This window comes from Crotalus tigris, unplaced genomic scaffold (assembly GCF_016545835.1).
Source record: "Crotalus tigris isolate CLP2741 ecotype Arizona unplaced genomic scaffold, ASM1654583v1 scf7180000018366.374532, whole genome shotgun sequence".
Classification (NCBI taxonomy): Eukaryota; Metazoa; Chordata; class Lepidosauria; order Squamata; family Viperidae; genus Crotalus; species Crotalus tigris.
In genome coordinates this window covers 46,615-64,734 of record NW_024096967.1, presented here as the reverse complement: position 1 = coordinate 64,734, position 18,120 = coordinate 46,615, and the positions used below count along the sequence as shown (strand labels likewise).

General features: G+C 44.1%; 1 protein-coding gene across 1 annotated transcript; it reads left to right on the top strand.

The window, feature by feature from the left end:
* Positions 1-5,074: 5,074 nt before the first annotated feature.
* On the top strand, positions 5,075-17,818 carry TNFSF15 (TNF superfamily member 15). The gene is made up of 4 exons (XM_039350956.1): positions 5,075-5,568; positions 13,978-14,041; positions 16,189-16,221; positions 17,226-17,818. The coding sequence occupies exons 1-4, from the start codon at positions 5,266-5,268 to the stop codon at positions 17,669-17,671; spliced, it is 846 nt and encodes a 281-aa protein (XP_039206890.1). The 5' UTR covers positions 5,075-5,265; the 3' UTR covers positions 17,672-17,818.
* The last annotated feature ends 302 nt before the right edge of the window (positions 17,819-18,120 follow it).

Sequence of the window (18,120 nt, the reverse complement as noted above, 5' to 3'; positions counted from 1 at the left end):
TGATAGATACATAAGTAGATGATAGATAGACGGATGATAGATGATAGAGAGAGAGAGAGAGAGAGAGAGAGAGACAGACAGACAGACAGACAGACAGACAGACAGACAGAGCAAAATGTTATGCATAGCTGTTGAATGCAAAATATTATAAAGAAATATGCTTTTCAACCCAACATACAGAAAGAGTGATTTCCAGCTGCATATACACATTGCGAAATAGTTTATGGAAAGCTCTAAAATTCACTAAAGCTGAAAACCAGCACGATCAGCACTGTGCTCATCCTGAGTGACTCGGGTGGACCATCGAGTGACTCAAATGGATGTGATCTTTCATTTTGTGAAAGCGAGTAATGCTTTCTACAGAAATAGCCTGAGAAAACCTGACAAAGAACATGACAAAAAAAGAGGAAAGGGAAAAGGAAAAGTATCTTTTTCCGGCTCTGTGCTGTCGGTCAGAATTCCACCCCCGAAGCACAGAGGCCATCAATCAATTCTGCAAGCATTCAAGGAACCTAGCAGACTGACTCCAGATCAAGCTTGTGCAGAACAAGGTGGCTTTTTTTTTTTTTTTTAGATCACAACATTGCAAACCCCGTTTATCCAAGACCCACCCTTATTGAACTCAGCACTGTTAGTTTTGGGATAGACATTCCTAGCACTGTTCTGTTAAAGAGGTGGGGTTCCCCCCCACACACACACAAAACAATCCTTATCTCAAGATGATTGTGTTGAATTACACGCAAAGTCCCTTTCTTCCATGTCAAGTTCTCAGCTTCCAGCCAAATTTACGTTTGCATCTGTCTTCGCTTCCTGTGTGACTCAGCTTTCCTCTCCAAGCAGGAATTAGCTCAATAAACCTATGACTTTTACTTTGTGTCCAGAAAATACATCAGCCTATTGTTTTTTTTCCCCAAACAAAAAGAAATAGCAAATTTTATGTTGGAAATATGTACTCACAATCAACTTCGTGTTCCTGGTGAATACGTTCCAAAACAGGCCTTATTTTTAGCATCCTTCTCCTGAAGATGTGAGCGTAAATACTTTGTGGAATACAGTAGTCCAAAGCACCAGAAGGCAGGAGAAGAAGCAACAGATGGAAACTAATCAAGGAGAGAACTAACCTAGAACTAAGGAGGAATTTCCTAAGAGTGAGAACGACTTGCCTCCAGAAGCTGTGGGTGCTCCATCACTGGAAGTTTTTAAGAGATTGGACAACCATTTGCCAACCATTTGCCTGGATCAGAAGCAACGGATGGAAACGAATCAAGGAGAAAAGCAACCTAGAACTAAGAAGAAACTGCCTAACAGTGAAAACAATTAACCAGTGGAACAACTTGCCTCCAGAAGTTGTGGGTGCTCCATCACTGAAGATATTTAAGAAGAACCCGGACAGCCAATTGTCAGAAATGGTATAGGGTTTCCTGCCTGAGCAGGGAGTTGGATTAGAAGATCTCCAAGGTCCCTTCCAACTTTGTTATTCTGTCAAAGTGGGGATCATCTAATCTCTACAGGGGTGATGTTCCAAAGGAAGGGAGCCACTACAAAGGAGATCCTTCTTCTGGGTCCCGCCAGATGTTACTCCTTAGGAGAGAGGACCCACAACATTCCTTGCTTCCCCGCTCTGGTGATGTAATAGTATTTTATCATGCAAAATCTCACCATATTATGCTTTCATAGGCTAAAGCTCCGGTTTTGTCTAAAGTATTCTCCAAGACTATGAAATAGACAACTCCACTTAATGTAGTATGTTGTACAAATTAAACCACTTGATGGGCAGATTTTAATAGAAAAAAAAAACTACTTTGCTTCCTGATCAGTAGGTTTTTTTTTTTTAAGAATGGTTATAACCCCCAAGCTCATAGTGTCCAAATATTTCTCTCAACTCTAACAAATGGAGCTGTTGATCTCTTTCCTTGATCAAATCCAACTGCTAATTCTTCACTTGCTGGCATATCTGGACAGCTAAATTTAGCACATTTAAATGGAAATTGAAACAAATCAAGCCTCACTGGATTCTGCATATTTTGGCCTGGAAAAAGGCTAAATTTGTCTATTACAGTCAAGTAGAAAGTATCTTAAAAAATGCAACTTCCAGTTAGGATTCCTAGTGAATAAGACATTTCCAAGGGTGTAGAGATGGGAGTCTGGTGAGAACAATGGCTAGAAGGAATTTCTAACCAGCAAAGTCTCTCTGGATAAAGAAGAGCTCGTGAGATTGCCCATGTGCACTCCAGACAGCTGTTTTTTCATAAATAAATGGTAGAAACTGGGCTTTCTGCATTTAACTCTTGAGTTGAGTGGCTGGAAACCAGGGGATTTCCACACACAGCAGAACCGCAATGCAGCCTTTCTGAGTAAAACACTGATTTGGGAAAGCTACGAATGGTCTAGGATTCAAATTATTATTTAAAAAAAATGAAGTTATCCAGAATACGCAATTTTTTTAAAAAACGGTTCAGAACAATGTGACTCAGTTGATGATAATAGAGGCCTCCTGCAAACATTAGCCTGTTGTTTTACCTTGGGATTATTCAAGGCTAAAATAGGACCGGCTTCTCATATCACATTAAAAATAGAATAGAATAGAGCTGGAAGGGACCTTGGAGGTCTTCTAATCCAGCCCCCCGCTTAAGCAGGAGAATTTAAACCATGTCAAACAGGTAGTTGTCTAGTCTCTTCTTAAAAATCTCCAGCAATGGAGCACCCACAATGTCTGGTGGCAAGCTGTTCCACTGGTTAATTGTCCTCACTGTCAGGAAGTTTCTCCTTAATTCCAGGTTGCTTCTCTCCTTGATTAGTTTCCAACCATTGTTTCTCGTCCTTCCCTCTGGTCCTCTGGTGAACAACCTGGCCCCTTCTGCCTTGTGGCAGCCCCTCAGATACTGAAACATTGAAACACTGTTATCATGTCTCCCCTAAATCACTGCTTGCTGGTTCATGGCTTAGTGTATAGTACAGTGGGACCTGCAATTTGTCGTTTAGGATATTTCCTGTTCTGGAAATCCAGCCAGTGGGGCCTAATTCAGTTGACCGGGCTAACACAAGCCAGAGGTCAGTGTGATGCCTACAAACTGGTAAGTAGGATTTTTTTTTGAGAGAAAAAATAGGCTGAAAGGAAACAGACCGACATGACGCAATAATCCACTGGGCGATCTCACTTAGATCCAGTCAGATATGTCTAGATCTCTACTGATGCCAGTGGAGACAAGAGTCAGGTCTATTCCAATGCTGTGTACGCAGAGAGAAACCCCGTGAAACTCAATGGGGTTTAATTTGGGTGACTTTAGCAACCACATGTGGCTTGAGGGCTCCCCGCCCCTTTACTGCAATTCCTAGAACTTCGTGCGGAAGAGTGGGAGGTAAGGGATATATGTGGGTTCGAGTAACTTACTCAGTTTCACAGAAGAGTGGAAGGTAAGAGATATATGTGTGTTTGAGTAACTTACTCGGCATCATTCAATTGCACCCTCCCGTTAGTTTTGTGGCAAAACTAACTCCAGAGGCCAGCAGTGTCTACTTGAAGCTCTTTCCCCACATCAGCAAAACTCCTCATGGGTGTATTTGCAAAATGGTTCACCTTTCTTCCAGTTTTGTGTCCAGAGAACACCAGAGGCCCTCCTCAAATCGCAGGGACTAGCTGGGCCTCTGAAGAATGGTTGTAGGAATTGGGTAGGTCCAGTCTAATGAAGAGAAAAACTTGGGATGACATGATGATTGTCTTCCAATATTTGAGGGGCTCTTAAAAAGAAGGGGGGTGTCAACCTATTTTCCAAAGCATCAAAGTATTAGTACTGCTTTATAAAACTGTAGTAAGGCCACACCTGGAATACTGCAGTCAATTTTGGTCACCATATCACAAAAAAGATGTTGAGAGTTTGGAAAAAAATTCAGAGAAGAGTAACTAAGATGATCAAAGGCCTGGAGACTAAAATATATGAAGAACGGCTGCGGGACTTGGGTTTGGCCAGTCTAAAGAAAAGAAGAAATAAGGGAGACATGATAGCAGTGTTCCTGTATCTGAAGAGCTGCCACAAGGCAGAGGGGGCCTGGTTGTTCACCAAAGCACCAGAGGGCAGGACAAGAAACAATGTTTGGAAACTGATCAAGGAGAGAAGCAACCTGGAATTAAGGAGAAACTTCCTGACAGTGAGAACAATCAACCAGTGGAACAGCTTGCCCCCAGAAGTCGTGGACACTCCATTGCTGGAAAATTTTAAGAAGAGACTAGACAATCTGAGATGGCATAGTTCTCTTGCTTGAGTAGGGGGCTGGAGTAGAAGACCTCCAAGGTCCCTTCCAGCTTCTATTCTATTTATGTTCTGTTCTTTTCCGTTCTGTTCTGTTCTGTTCTGTTCTATTCTATTCTAAGCGAGACAAGAAACAATGGATGAAAATGAATTAATGAGAAAACTAATCTAGAACAAAGGAGAAATTTCTTGATGGTGAGAATAAGGAATTAGTGGAACAATTTGCCTCCAGGAGTTGTGGGTGCTCCATCACCGGAGGCTTTTAAGAAGCGGTTGGGCAGCCATTTGTCTGGAATGGGTCTGCGGCAGGGGACGGGAAAGGGGGGGTTGGACTAGAAGACCTCCAAGGACCCATCCAACTCTCTCATTCTGATGACTTTGGGTAAACGGATGCCTTTTAGCAGGTAAATATCACCTAACGCTTATGCCCGTTTATCCAGAATCACAGATACCCAGGTTCTGCCACAGAACCCAGCTTGGGCTTGTTATAACCCAACACAGAGGCGCAATTGCGCTTCCCAAAAAGGGAACTCAAGGCGAGTCCTGCCGCCGCTTCGCTTCCTGGTCCGGCTCGGATCCTGTAGCTCACCCCACCCCGACCTCCGGCTGCCTCTTTCATCCCTTCCCGTCTCCATCAGTCGTGAGGACTTTGCTTTCGCTTCCTCCTTAGCCAGTTCCACCCTTCCCCGCCGCAGCAAGCAAAGACACGCGAAAGCGTCTCCCCCCCTTTTTTCCCCTTCTTTTTAATCACACAGACACGCAAACCCGGTCTCTCTCTCTCTCTCTCTCTCTCTCTCTCTCTCTCTCTCTCTCTCTCTCTCTCTCTCTCTCTTTCTCTCTCTCTCTCTCTCTGTGTGTGTGTGTGTGTGTTTGTGTATGTTTCTGTCTCCAGCGGCTGCGTCCTTTCCAAAGCCACTTTCCAAGAGTAGGTGCGGCAGCAAAGCCGGGCCGGGCAGAAGGGAAAGGCGTGGTTCCACCCCCTCAGTTGGTTTCTCCGGAGGATGGGCCGATTTCACCAATGTCAGCCTATTTATACCCGGGCGCTTTTTTAAATCCAAGAGCCACAACATACGGTACCTCCGGCTCGGGAGCCCCTGGGACCAAAGTCATGCCTTTGCCGGAGCCGAGAAGCGCGTGGAGACGCGGCGGCGGCGGCTGCTGCTGCGGCAGGTGCGGGCGCGGGCGCGGTGTTAAGAAGCGCGAGGTTCAAGCGCTCCGCTGCCTTTGCGCGCTCAGCTGCCTGGGGATGCTGGTCCTGGCTCTGCCGGTCCTGTACTTGATGCGAGCCAAGCTGGCGGAGAAAGCAGCGATCGAGGAGGAGGTAAGGAGGGGTCGGTTGGCTGGGGTCCACTCTCCCCAGATGGCCTGGAAGAGGCTTCTGGTCTTCCCCAGCTGGCAGCAGGGATGGAGAGGATGCGCGTTGCCTTGGAGGAGGCTGTCAAGTTTTTAATTTGTCCTTGCAGCAAGGGAGGGCCACGGAACCTACAATCCGGTGCTTGCCTCTCTCTCTCTCTCTCTCTCTCTCTCTCTCTCTCTCTCTCTCTCCTCTCTCTCTCTCCCTCTCTCTCTCCCCCCCCCCCAAAAGACATCTGGGCTTTTTCTTCCTGCAAGATGTTTCGCTTCTCATCCAAGCAGCTTCTTCGGTTCTTGGCGGAGAAGCGAAATGCCTTCAAGAGGGAAAAAAAGAAAGCGAGTCCAGTTGCCTTTGGGAGGGGGGAAAAAAGCCCCTTTAGGACAACAGTGACCTGGATGACTGAGAATCTCCACAGACATATAATCGTAAGACTGGATGGGACCTTGGAGGTCTTCTAGTCCAGTCCTCCCTGCCCACAGCAGGAGATCCTATTCTGGACTGATGGTTGTGTGATAGGGTGGGGAATAGGTAGGACCTTTGAGGAGAACCGCGAAGTTCAGCCAAGTGGTTGCCCATTTCTGCCATGCCCAAGAACTCCATCAGACCAGCTGGTTGGTGGGACAAGAGAAAAAAGGAAGGACAGGATGAGGAAAAGGAAGGGATCGTTTGACCATTCCTTGGGAGATGAGCAAAGCCACTGAGGTGGTTCTCCTATAGGCATCTAGAAGAGGAAGAAGGCAGGTCTTAGGATAATGAAGGGCCTTGTGTCCAGATGTGATTGGAAGCCCCATCCCCTTCTTTTGCTTTTCTCCTGCTAGTTTTCTTCACTTCCCAGACTCCAGCTTCAACTGGATTGGAGTCCATCAATTTGAATAACAGCCAGCTCAAGAAGTGCTTAAGCTGATGAAATGCAAAATCAGAACACACATTGGCTGCCATAATCATAGTAATCCATGCAGATCTGATGGCTCGCTAGGGTTGGTAGTAATTGATAGTCAGCAAATTGTTGATAGACAATCATTTCTCCAGGATGACTTGAGGTCTCCTGCCTTGGGCAAGGAGTTGGACTTGAAGACCTCCAAGGTCCCCTCTGACATGGTGAGCCTATGAATCTATGATGATCAGATTCTCTAATTTGATGTATTATTATGATGGGTCACAGCAGGGTCAACCAGATGTTTAGACTGGATTGGGCATTTTGTCCATCTCATTAAAGCCTTCCCAGTTATTATTAAGATGATGATTCCAAAATTTAAAAAAAAAGTCTGTTTGTTACTCTCAGACCGCCTTGCAAGGTAGTCTAAATCAGAGAAGCCACAAGTGGCTTAAAGCGTCTCAAACAAACAGTTTGGGAAGCCATTTGAACTCAGAACTCCCTGATTTCCATCACAATTGTGCTGGAATTGTAGCGGTGGAGTGGAATTTTGGCCCCACTGAAACTCGGACGGGCGCCTGGCCAGAGGACCAGCCATGGTTCTGAACCTCAAGAGTTTCCAAAATATTCGAGGCTTTTCCAAGAGAGGCTCGGAGACATCTTCCCCGGTGGACGTGGAGGGTGGAAGGATCTCCCTCCCATGGATGGTTTCCTCCTCCCATGGATGGTTTCCTCCTCCCTCTCCAGAATGGATGTGTGGTTTTTCACTCCATGGAAGGAGACCACCAACTGCAAGACGTTCTTTCACGCTGCTCTCTGCCAAGTGTTCAACAGTGAAACTGGAAAATGCTGTTATGTTTCAGGTCACTGAAACAAGCGTCACGCCTAGTTGGACAGCCGCTGTTTGGCTGTCTCACGCGTCCTCTAATCATCTACCCTTCGCTTTAGCTGGCACGTGGCGGTGCGTTCACCTGCTGATCGCTCCATCCCTTGCCCCAAATGAAATTAAATGCCCGGTGTTCTGTAGAGAAATAGTTGGAGTGAACTGAAAAACCTTTAGCGAGCTAGCCAGGCCTATTTTGAAAAGTCAAAGCTGATGGACTGTGGGATCCTTGGTGCTCTCTGAGCTTGGGGGCTTTCTTGCAGACATTTCGTTACCAAACTAGGTAGCGTCATAAGCACAAGGAGTTTGTGGGGAAGGGGAAAGAGAAGGAGAAGGAGGAGAAGGAGGACTGTGGGGTCCTTGGTGATCTCTGAGCTTGATGGCTTTCTTGAAAATATTTCATTACCAAACTAGGTAGCATCATCAGTGTTAGGAGTTTGTGGAGAAGGAGAAGGAGGAGGAGGAGGAGGAAAAGTGTGGGGGTCTCTGAACCTGGTTGTTTTCTTGCAAACATTTCATTGCCAAACTAGGTAACATCATCAGTGCAACTGATAGCAGACCACAGCCTCTGGCCTTACAAAGATGCTGATTTAAATAGTTAGACCTCCCTAGCGGGAGGATGAATTGTTCAGTCCTCTCCATATTTTGAGCTGTTCTCCCCACAGCTGAACAGTGCATCAATGTTTTGCGTCAATATCTGCTCTGGCATTTGGCCAGAAGAGAGTTCAGAGTGCTGATTGTAAGAGTCACGCTGCTGTTGTTATGAAGTTGGGCCCGTCCCAGCTGGACCTGTGTCAAGGGTTGTAACCTTGTGTCTCAGAAATGATGTGTAACGCAGGCTGATTTTCAGTCCGTTGCACCATCCGCAAATCACTTCTGCACCATTGAGCTAATGGGCTGCGTTGTAGGAGGCATTCAAAACTGTTCTCCAAAAGGGGTGGAACTGTTGCTCTCTGAGCTTGGTGGTTTCCTTGCAGATGTTTCATGATCCAGCTACATAGCATCATCAGTGCTAGAAGGGAATGGAGTTTGCAGAGAGGAGGAGGAGGAGTGTGGGGTCCTTTAAACTTGGTTTTCTTGCAGACATTTCGTGACCCAACTAGGGAACATCATTAATAATAATAATAATAAAGTTGGAAGGGACCTTGGAGATCATCTAGTCCAGGGGTAGGCAACCTCAGCTCTTTTATGACTCATAGACTTCAACTCCCAGAATTCCATGAGTTGAAGTCCATGAGTCATAAAAGAGCCGAGGTTGCCTATCCCTGATCTAGTCCAACCCCCTGCTCAGGCAGGAAACTCTATACCATTTCAGATAAATGGCTGTCCAGTCTCTTCTTAAAAACTTCCATTGTTGGAGCATTCACCACTTCTGGAGGCAGGTTGTTCCATTGGTTAATTGTTCTGTCAGGAAGTTTCTCCTTAGTTCTAGGTTGCTTTTCTCCTTGATTGGTTTCCATCCGTTGCTTCTTGCCCTGCCTTCAGGCACCTTGGAAAATAGCTTGACTCCCTCTTCTCTGGGGCAGCCCTTGAGATAGTGGAACACTGCTATCCTGTCCCCCCTTGTCCTTCTCTTCATTAAACTAGACATACCCAATTCCAGCAACCGTTCCTTATATGCTTTAGCCTCCAGTCCCCTGATCATGTTGGTTGCTCTTCTCTGCACTCTTTCTAGAGTCTCAACATCTTTTTTACATCGTGATGACCAAACCTGGATGCAGTATTCCAAGTGTGGCCTTACCAAGGCGTTGTAAAGTGGTAGTGGGTTTGCTCCCTATTTTAATACAGCTCCTTACCTACGGTAGCTGAGTATTAAAATTTCCGGAAGGAAACAACCAACCTCAGAGAATACCAAGGACCCAACATTTAACCCTGAGGCTGCAGAATAGCTAACATGAGTCAGCTTTTGGCTGAGCTCTCCTAAGCCACTGACATCCCCACCTCTTCCTGCAGAGTTTCTAATGTTAAGATGCTTGTAGAAGACTTCATTTAAACAGGGGGTTTTGAAATTCCAGGGAAGCCCTTTTGGGGAATCTGTGCATGAGGGGGAAAAAAGTTCTCTTTATCCTAAATCCTTTATCCTTGCAAACCTCCCATCACACCATGAAAATGGCAAATAAAATCACAACAGAGGCAGGAAGGGAACGTAACTACGAAACAAACCGGATCCTCCATTCGAAAGGAACAGGCGTGTTTATTTTTGCTATCGGGATTTTATCAATGGAATGTGAACCGGGCTTGGCTGCTGGCTGCAGGAATGGCGAACTGGGCGGCTGATAAGGGAACATGGTTTGCTGATTGGCAATTCTTGCTCTCTCTTGATTCGGTTTCTTCCCTAGCTGGCTGAATGTGAATTGATGCTGTTATGGCTAGTTTTAACACCCTGTTGTTGTCCAGGGAGCTGCCTTGAGCCAAGATGTGCATCCCCAGAAAAACCATCAAAGGAGTCTTGGAGGTGACCCCCTTGTATAAAAGATGTTGGAAAGAGTGCAGAGAAGAGCAACAAAGATGATTAGGGGAGAAAACCTATGAAGGACGGTTGCAGGAATTGGGTATGTCTAGTTTAATGAAGAGAAGGACTTTAGGATGACATGGTGGCAGTCTTCCAATATCTCAGGGGTTGCCACAAAGAAGAGGGGGTCAAGCTATTCTCCAAAGCATCTGAAGGCAGGACAATAAGCAATGGGTGGAAACTAACCCAAGGAGAGAAGCAGAAAGAACTAGAACTAAGGAGAAATATTCTATTCTATTCTATTCTATTCTATTCTATTCTATTCTATTCTATTCTATTCTATTCTATTCTATTCTTATTCTATTTTCTGCATTCTATTCTATTCTATTCTATTCTATTCTATTCTATTCTATTCTACTCTACTCTATTCTCCATATTCCATACTTTATTCTATTCCATATTTCTATTTCATATTTCTATTCCATATTTCTATTCTATTCTATTCTATTCTATTCTATTCTATTCTATTCTATTCTATTCTATTCTATTCTATTCTATTCTATTGCATTCCATTCCATTCCACTCCACTCCACTCCACTCTACTCTACTCTACTCTACTCTACTCTACTCTCCATATTCCATACTCTATTCTATTCTATTCTATTCTATTCTATTCTATTCTATTCTATTCTATTCTATTCTATTCTATTCTATTCTATTCTATTCTATTCTATTCCATTGTCTTCCAGTCCTACCCTCTGCTCAAGCAGGAGATCTTATATCATCCTAGACAAACGGCTATCCAATCGCTTCTTGAAAACCTCCAGCGACGGAGCACCCACAACCCCATTGCTTGATTCTTGTCACTGTCAGGGAATAACAGAATAACAGAGTTGGAAGGGACTTTGGAGGTCTTCTAGTCCAACCCCCTTTTTCCTTTAGTGGTAGGTGGGTTCTCGCCTAAGTTCCAGGTGGGATCTCTCTCTGACTAGCTTCCACTCATTGGTTCTTGTCCTGCCCTCTGAGGCTTTGAAGAATTAATCCCCTGTCTCTGTGACAGCCCTTCAAGGATTGGAAGGTGCTATCCTGTCTCCCCTTAAGCCTTTTCTTCATTAGAGTGGACGTATCTATTTCTCCCAGATGCTCATCATAGGATTTAGCCTCCAGACCCCTGGTCGCTGATTATCACTGGTTTTTCCAAACTCCTTATCCCAAGAACATCCCTGGTTTTGTAGGTAGCCCTTGGCTTTTCCGTGGTAAGGAAGGAAGGAAAAGAAAGAAATTTCCCAAAAGGTGCTTTTTCAAAAGGCAACTGGACTTTCTCAGCTTTTTTTTTCCTTGAAGATGTTTTGCTTCTTGTCCAAAAAGCTTCTTCACTTCTCGGCACGGTGTACAGTTCTTTGAACTGAAGAAGATTCTTGGATGTGAAGTGAAATATTCTCAGGGGAAAAAAAAAACCCAAGAAAGTACATCGGCTTTTTAAAAAGCATCCTAGGGGCAAGCATGACCTAGATGATTGAAAATCTCCATCGGCAAAAGAAAACATTGAATTTCTGCTGGTCATTGCAGGAAAAGAACCAAGTTGCCAATCTCTTTATGCATGGTTGCACATTAATTTGCAGAACAATTATTCAAATTTCTTTCCATTTCCCTCAGGGAGTTATTCTGAAAACCATCTCTCTCTCTCTCTCTCTTTCTCTCTCTCTCTCTCATCCTTCTGGTGTTTCGACCACAAAGGACATTTCTTTCCTTTGTGACTCAGTCATTTTACTGTTTCAAAGCTAGCCAGCAGAAATCACGGGAACATTTCTTGTTCATTCTTCTCAAAGTGGCTTTGGTGATCCATGTTTAACTATCAATCATTTGCAAGCAACAGATGTTAAGTTTACATCCGATACACGAATTCCAGCTACATTAGCTAGTATTTACTGTACTTGGTTCACTTAACTGGGTTTATTTAAAAAAGGAAGTCTGCCAGGAGATGGTAATCAGACGTTGTCTCAGACCATGCATTGCTCAAGACATGCATTTGTGTTAACCACAGATTGCTGAATAATATATAGCAGCATTAAGCTAATAAAACCTGTTTGATACCCTGGGCTGAGCCCAAACCAAGAAAACCACATTATGACTTAGCCACAAATTGTATCGATATCGCCAAAAACTAGCAGTGCCTCCCTAAGATTCTAAAAGGATTGCTCCTGGAAAGATTTGGGTGCAAGACCTATATTTAACCATCCCCTTGACATCTTGTCAATGCAATCTTCTCCAAGATTCTTCCAAGCACTTCCTGAAGGCAGAACGAGGAGCAACAGATGGAAACTCATCAAGGAGAGAACCAACCTAGAACTAAGGTGAAATTTCCGGACAGTGAGAACAATTAGTGGACCATCTTTCCTCCAGAAGTTGTGGGTGCTCCAACACTGGAGGTTTTTAAGAAGAGACTGGACAACCATCTGTCTGAAATGGTATAGAGTTGCCTGCCTGAGCAGGGGGTTGGACTAGAAGATCTCCAAGGTCCCTTCCAACTCTGTTTCAATTATTAAATTGAATTAAATAGTGGCTGGAACTGAATTCAGTTACCCTCTAAAACACCAACAGGGACAGCCCCAGCTGCTTTAGAATAGCTAGAAAAATGGAAGCCGCTGTTGCAAAAGGAAGGAAACTTTGGACAAATGAGCATGTACAGGTGCTAGAAGGTGATGCTCAAGGAAGAACTCACTGAAGAAGGGTCCAATGCTGTGAAAAATTGAGGGCAAGAGAAGAAGGGGACGACAGAGAATGTGGTGGCTGGATGGAGTCACTGAAGCAGCAGGCGTGAGCTTCAATGGACTCCAGAAGATGATAGAGGACAGGAAGGCCTGGAGGAACGTTGTCCATGGGGTCGCAATGGGTCAGACACGACTTCGCAATTAACAACGACAACAACAAGGTGATGCAGTGGGTCAAGCGTTAAGATGCTGGACTTGATGCTGGAAAGCCAGTAGCCCAGGTTTGAGACCCGAGCACCACATGATGGGGAGAGCTCCAGTTCCTCGCTCCTGCTAATCTAGCAGTTCAAAAGTATGCAAATGCGAGCAGATAAATAGGTACCACTTCGGTGGGAAGGTCACAGCGCTCCGTGATATATATATTTTTACCAATATTCTTGAATATATATATATATATATATATATATATATATATATTCTCCATAGACATAAAAGCTTTCCAGCTGCACCTCTGTTCAAATTACCTACTTTGGGTCAGTAAAAACACTGAAGTTAATCTGAAGCATTTTATTTGATCGCTTGACAATCCAGTTGCTTCAGATTAGTGCAAAGTGTTATTTTCCCTGTGAGCTCTCTTTGGGTGGGTTTTCGTACAGATATGTCATGACCCAACTAAGGAACATCATCAGCTCTAGAAGGAGTGGAATTTGCAGAGGCGAGGAGGAGGAGGACTGCGGGGTCCTTGGTAGTCTCTGAGCTTGGTTGTTTTCTTGCAGTTGTTTCATTACCCAATTAAGTAACATTATCAATGCTAAAAGGGAGTGAGGTTTGCTCTCAATTTATGTGCAGTTCCTTCTAGCAATGGTGATGTTCCCTAGTTTGGTAATGAAACGTCTGCAAGAAAACTACGAAGCTCAGAGAGCATCAAGGACCCTACAGTCCTCCCTCCTCCTTCCTCTTCTTCCTCATCCTCCTCTTCCTCCTCCATCTCCTCCTCCTCCTCTTTGCAAACCCCACTCCCTTCTAGCACTGATGATGTTCCCTAGTTCTATTGTTATAAATGGCTTTCTTTTACAAACGTATGCTCCAAATCGTGAGAAAAGAAGACGTTACATTGATCCTAGCAATGGGCAAACTTGCTACCTCACTTCAGGCCTCTGGATAAGAATGCTCAAAGCATTTCCATTTCATGAACAGCCTCTGACCTCTGCTTTACTTTCTCAAATTGTAGACATCCTCACAGCTGTCTATCTGTCTGGAAAATGGAAAAAAAATAACTTCTAGATTCTTCAGTTCAGTATAATGGGGTCCGGGTGATGGAAGACATGAGTCAATGTCTGGATTTTGTTTGACCAGAGAAATATCAAAGAACTGAGCAGGCAGTTTTGTTGGCTGATGATGCATCTGGTCCCTTTAGCTTTAAACCTATCATGTGTCTCTGCTTCCCCTTTTGCAGATCTTGATGGAAAAGCTGTCTGCCCCCCAAAAACAGTATGGGAGTCCACCTTGCAACAACTGCGGTGAGTTTACCCCCTGCTGTCCGTTACTGTCCATTAACTTCTTGCTTTCCAAGGTGTATGTTTGTGAGTCCTTCCTTCTCATTAAGTGTCCAAAGTACTTGAGTTTCAACTTCAGGATCTGGCCTTCTAAAGAGCAGTCAGGGTTGATCTCCTCTAGGATTGACCGGTTTGATCGCCTTTCAGTAAAGCTATGACAAATCTAGACAGCATACTAAAAAGCAGAGACACCACCCTGCCAACAAAAGTGCGTATAATCAAGGCCATGGTTTTCCCAGTTGCAATGTATGGCTGTGAAAGTTGGACCATAAGAAAGGCTGAGCACCAAAGAATGGAGGCCTCTGAACTCTGGTGCTGGAGAAGACTCCTGTGAGTCCCCCGGACTGCAAGGTGATCCAACCAGTCAGTCCTAGAGGAGATCAACCCCAATTGCTCTTTAGAAGGCCAGATCCTGAAGTTGAAACTCAGGTACTTTGGCCACCTAATGAGAAGGAAGGACTCCCTGGAGAGGAGCCTAATGCTGGGAAAGATGGAGGGCAATAGAAGAATGGAACGACAGAGAATGAGGTGGCTGGATGGAGTCACGGAAGCAGTAGGCGTGAGCTTCAGTGGACTCCAGAAGATGGTAGAGGACAGGAAGGCCTGGAGGAACGTTATCCATGGGGTCACGATGGGTCAGACACGACTTCGCAACTAACAACAACTGTGTGTAGGAAACACAGATCATTTTTTTTTTCATTCATTCATTCCTTGTATCATTGCCTAATTATGACTTAACTATGGTGCAACAGATTTATAGCAGAATAACTGAATTCTCTCACTAGACATTAATTCCATAAGGGGAAATGACACTGCTGAGGGAGGAAAAAAAACTCACTTCAGTAATTACGAAATACTATTTGTGGCCTGTTCCACTGAGGCTAATAGGTGCTATTTTAGGTTTTTAACCTCATGACTGGAATTTAACAATAAACAGTGGAACAGAGTCACAGTCAGCCCAGCCCAGCCAGGAAAGACACAATTTCTCTTGGCTCGAAAGAAGGAAAGTTGTCAGACAGCAGATGCTTTGTAGATGTTCGTCCAGGGATGTTGCAGTTTTCAGACCCAAATCCAGAAAGGAAGGAACTCATATTTTCTGGCCTAGAATTCACACAAATGCCTGAAAGGAATCGGGAATTGGGGATAGAAAGAATTTCCTAGAAAATCTTCTAAAGTATAATGACCAGAATAACAGACAAACTGAGAAAGAAGAATATTTGCAGTTCAGGGTTGAAATGAGGGGTCCTGGGTGCTCTCTGAACTTGCTTCTTTTCTTGCAGACATTTCATTACCCAACAAGGTAGCCTCATCATTGTTAGAAGGGAATGGGAGAGGAGGAGGAGGAGGAGGAGGAGGAGGAGAATGATGACTGTGGAGCTTGTTACTCTCTGAACTTGCTTCTTTTCTTGCAGACATTTCATTACCCAACAAGGTAGCCTCATCATTGTTAGAAGGGAATGGGAGAGGAGGAGGAGGAGGAGGAAGAGGAGGAGGAGGAGGAGGAGGAGAATGATGACTGTGGAGCTTGTTACTCTCTGAACTTGCTTCTTTTCTTGCAGACGTTTCATTACCCAACAAGGTAGCCTCATCAGTACTAGAAGGACTGAAAAGATAAGATAGATAAGATAACCTTTATTGTTACTTTTTTGTATGAGTACACTGGCACAGATTAAAAAATGTTGGGGGGTTGGACTAGAAGACCTCCAAGGTCCCTTCCAGCTCTATTCTGATTGATATTGATTGATACTTGGAGAATGAGACGTCTGCAAGAAAACAACCAAGATCAAAGAGGTCGCAGGACCCCTAGTAACAGATGTAAGCTACTCAAATATGATTCCTGCATATGGAATTCTGTAGTTATGATCAAAAAGGAAAGCTGAGATTTCAATATCGCAATTAGGTATTCCAATGCAATATATGTCTGGGTTGAGAGGAAAAGGTGTAGCCATAAAGACGTTCCGCGGTTTCTTAATAGCTACATTTCTTAAAAGCAGCTGTGCATTTGTCATTGGTAAGGAATTCTCTTCTGGAATTTTATCAGAATGTGGTTTGCAAATTACAGAGATATTATTCTGGTGGTGTTAACATTTTTTTCCCCCTTTATATTTCAGATTCTAAAATACGGCCGAGCATTCATGCAAGAGGTAAAAAAAAATTTAGCAAGTCCAAAATGCTCCTTTCCCATGGGTCGCCCTGAAGGTGCTTTACAAGAAATTTGTAACTGTTCCTTTGAATAAACAGAGCTTCATTTGAGGACCTGTAATGGACCTTTTAGTTTAGAAGTTCTTCAGCTTATATTATAGCGTTATAAATGAGTATGCTACAGGATTGTAACTGTGAGTAGGATCTAGGAGTCCTAGTGGACCATCATTTTAGTAGGAGCCAGCTGCCAAAAAAGCCAACGCAATCCTAAGCTGCATCCACTGAGGGATAGTATCAAAATCACGTGAGATGTTCGTACTACTTTATACGTCTTTGATAAGACCATATTTGGAATAAGGCATCCAGATGTTGGAAAGAGTGCAGAGAAGAGCAACAAAGATGATTAAGGGACTGGAGGTTGAAACCTATGATAAATGATTGCATGAACTGGGTAACAGAGCGAAAGACTCGGGGGGGGGGGGTGACATGATAGCATTGTTCCAATATTTGAGTGGCTGTCAGAGGGAAGAGGGGGTTGACTTATCCTACAAAGCGCCTGAAGGCAGGACAAGAAGCAATGGGTGGAAACTAATCAAGGAGAGAAGCAACCTAGACCCAAGCAGAAATTTCCTGTTAGTGAGAACAATTAATCAGTGGGACAGCTTGCCTCCAGAAGTTGTGCTTGCTCCATGACTGGATGTTTTTAAGAAGAGAGTGGGCAGCCATTTGTCTGAAATGGTATAACACAGGGTTGGATTAGAAGACCTCCAAAGTCCTTCCAACTTTGTTATTTGGTATTCTGTGTTCTATCTGCGTTGTATCTGTGGTTTGGGTCTGTCCAGCACAAAGGGCACAGTCAGTTGCTAGAACTAGGTCTTCTTTTTAGTACGATGGATAGCAAAATTAAATTTGGCCTGCGCTCGAGAGATTAGAAAACAGGATCGTATCGTCAAACGTCCAGCGTGAACCTGCCAGTAAACTAGATTTTCTTTCTCTTTATTCACAGTCGATTCCGGGAGCAAATGTATAAATGAGACTCAGGAGGGTTCAACTCTCGTCTGGGATATTGACTTCCAAGATGGCCAGTTCCAGCTGGATGACAACAGTACTTATTTCATCATCCCCCAAGATGGGAACTATTTCGTTTACTCCCAAGTGACGTTTTCCTGCTTTAAGTGCAATTGTGAAGAGAAAATTTGCTGCGGGAAGAAAACGAAAGGGACAAGGAAGGTCTGGCAGACGATTATACATAAAACATCAGCCTATCCCAAACCCAGCGAGTTGTTCACATCCATCAGCCCCATCAACGAGAGCAAATCGCTGAAAAGCCTTTATCTGGCAGGAATCATCCCGTTAAAGAAAGACGAGAGGCTTATGGTTAATGTTTCCAACCCCGGATTGGTACAGCCAGATGTTCGGTACACTTTTTTTGGTGCATATCTCATTAGCTAAAGATAAGGATTCCAACAGCTGCCTAGCATTAGTGTCCAGGGTGGGATTGTGGTGGCGTTGCTGGGTTTTTGCTAAGCTAGGTGCTGTTGGAAAAAGAAAGAAAGAAAGAAAGAAAGAAAGAAAGAAAGAAAGAAAGAAAGAAAGAAAGAAAGAAAGAAAGAAAGGAGGGAGGGAGGGAGGGAGGGAGGGAGGAAGAAAGAAAGAAAGAAAGAAAGAAAGAAAGAAAGAAAGAAAGAAAGAAAGAAAGAAAGAAAGAAAAAAAGAAAGAGAAAGAAGGGAGGGAGGGAGGGAGGAAGGAAGAAAGAAAGAAAGAAAGAAAGAAAGAAAGAAAGAAAGAAAGAGAAAGAAAGAAAGAAAGAGAAAGAAAGAAAGAAAGAAAGAAAGAAAGAAAGGAGGGAGGGAGGGAGGGAGGAAGAAAGAAAGAAAGAAAGAAGGGAGGGAGGGAGGGA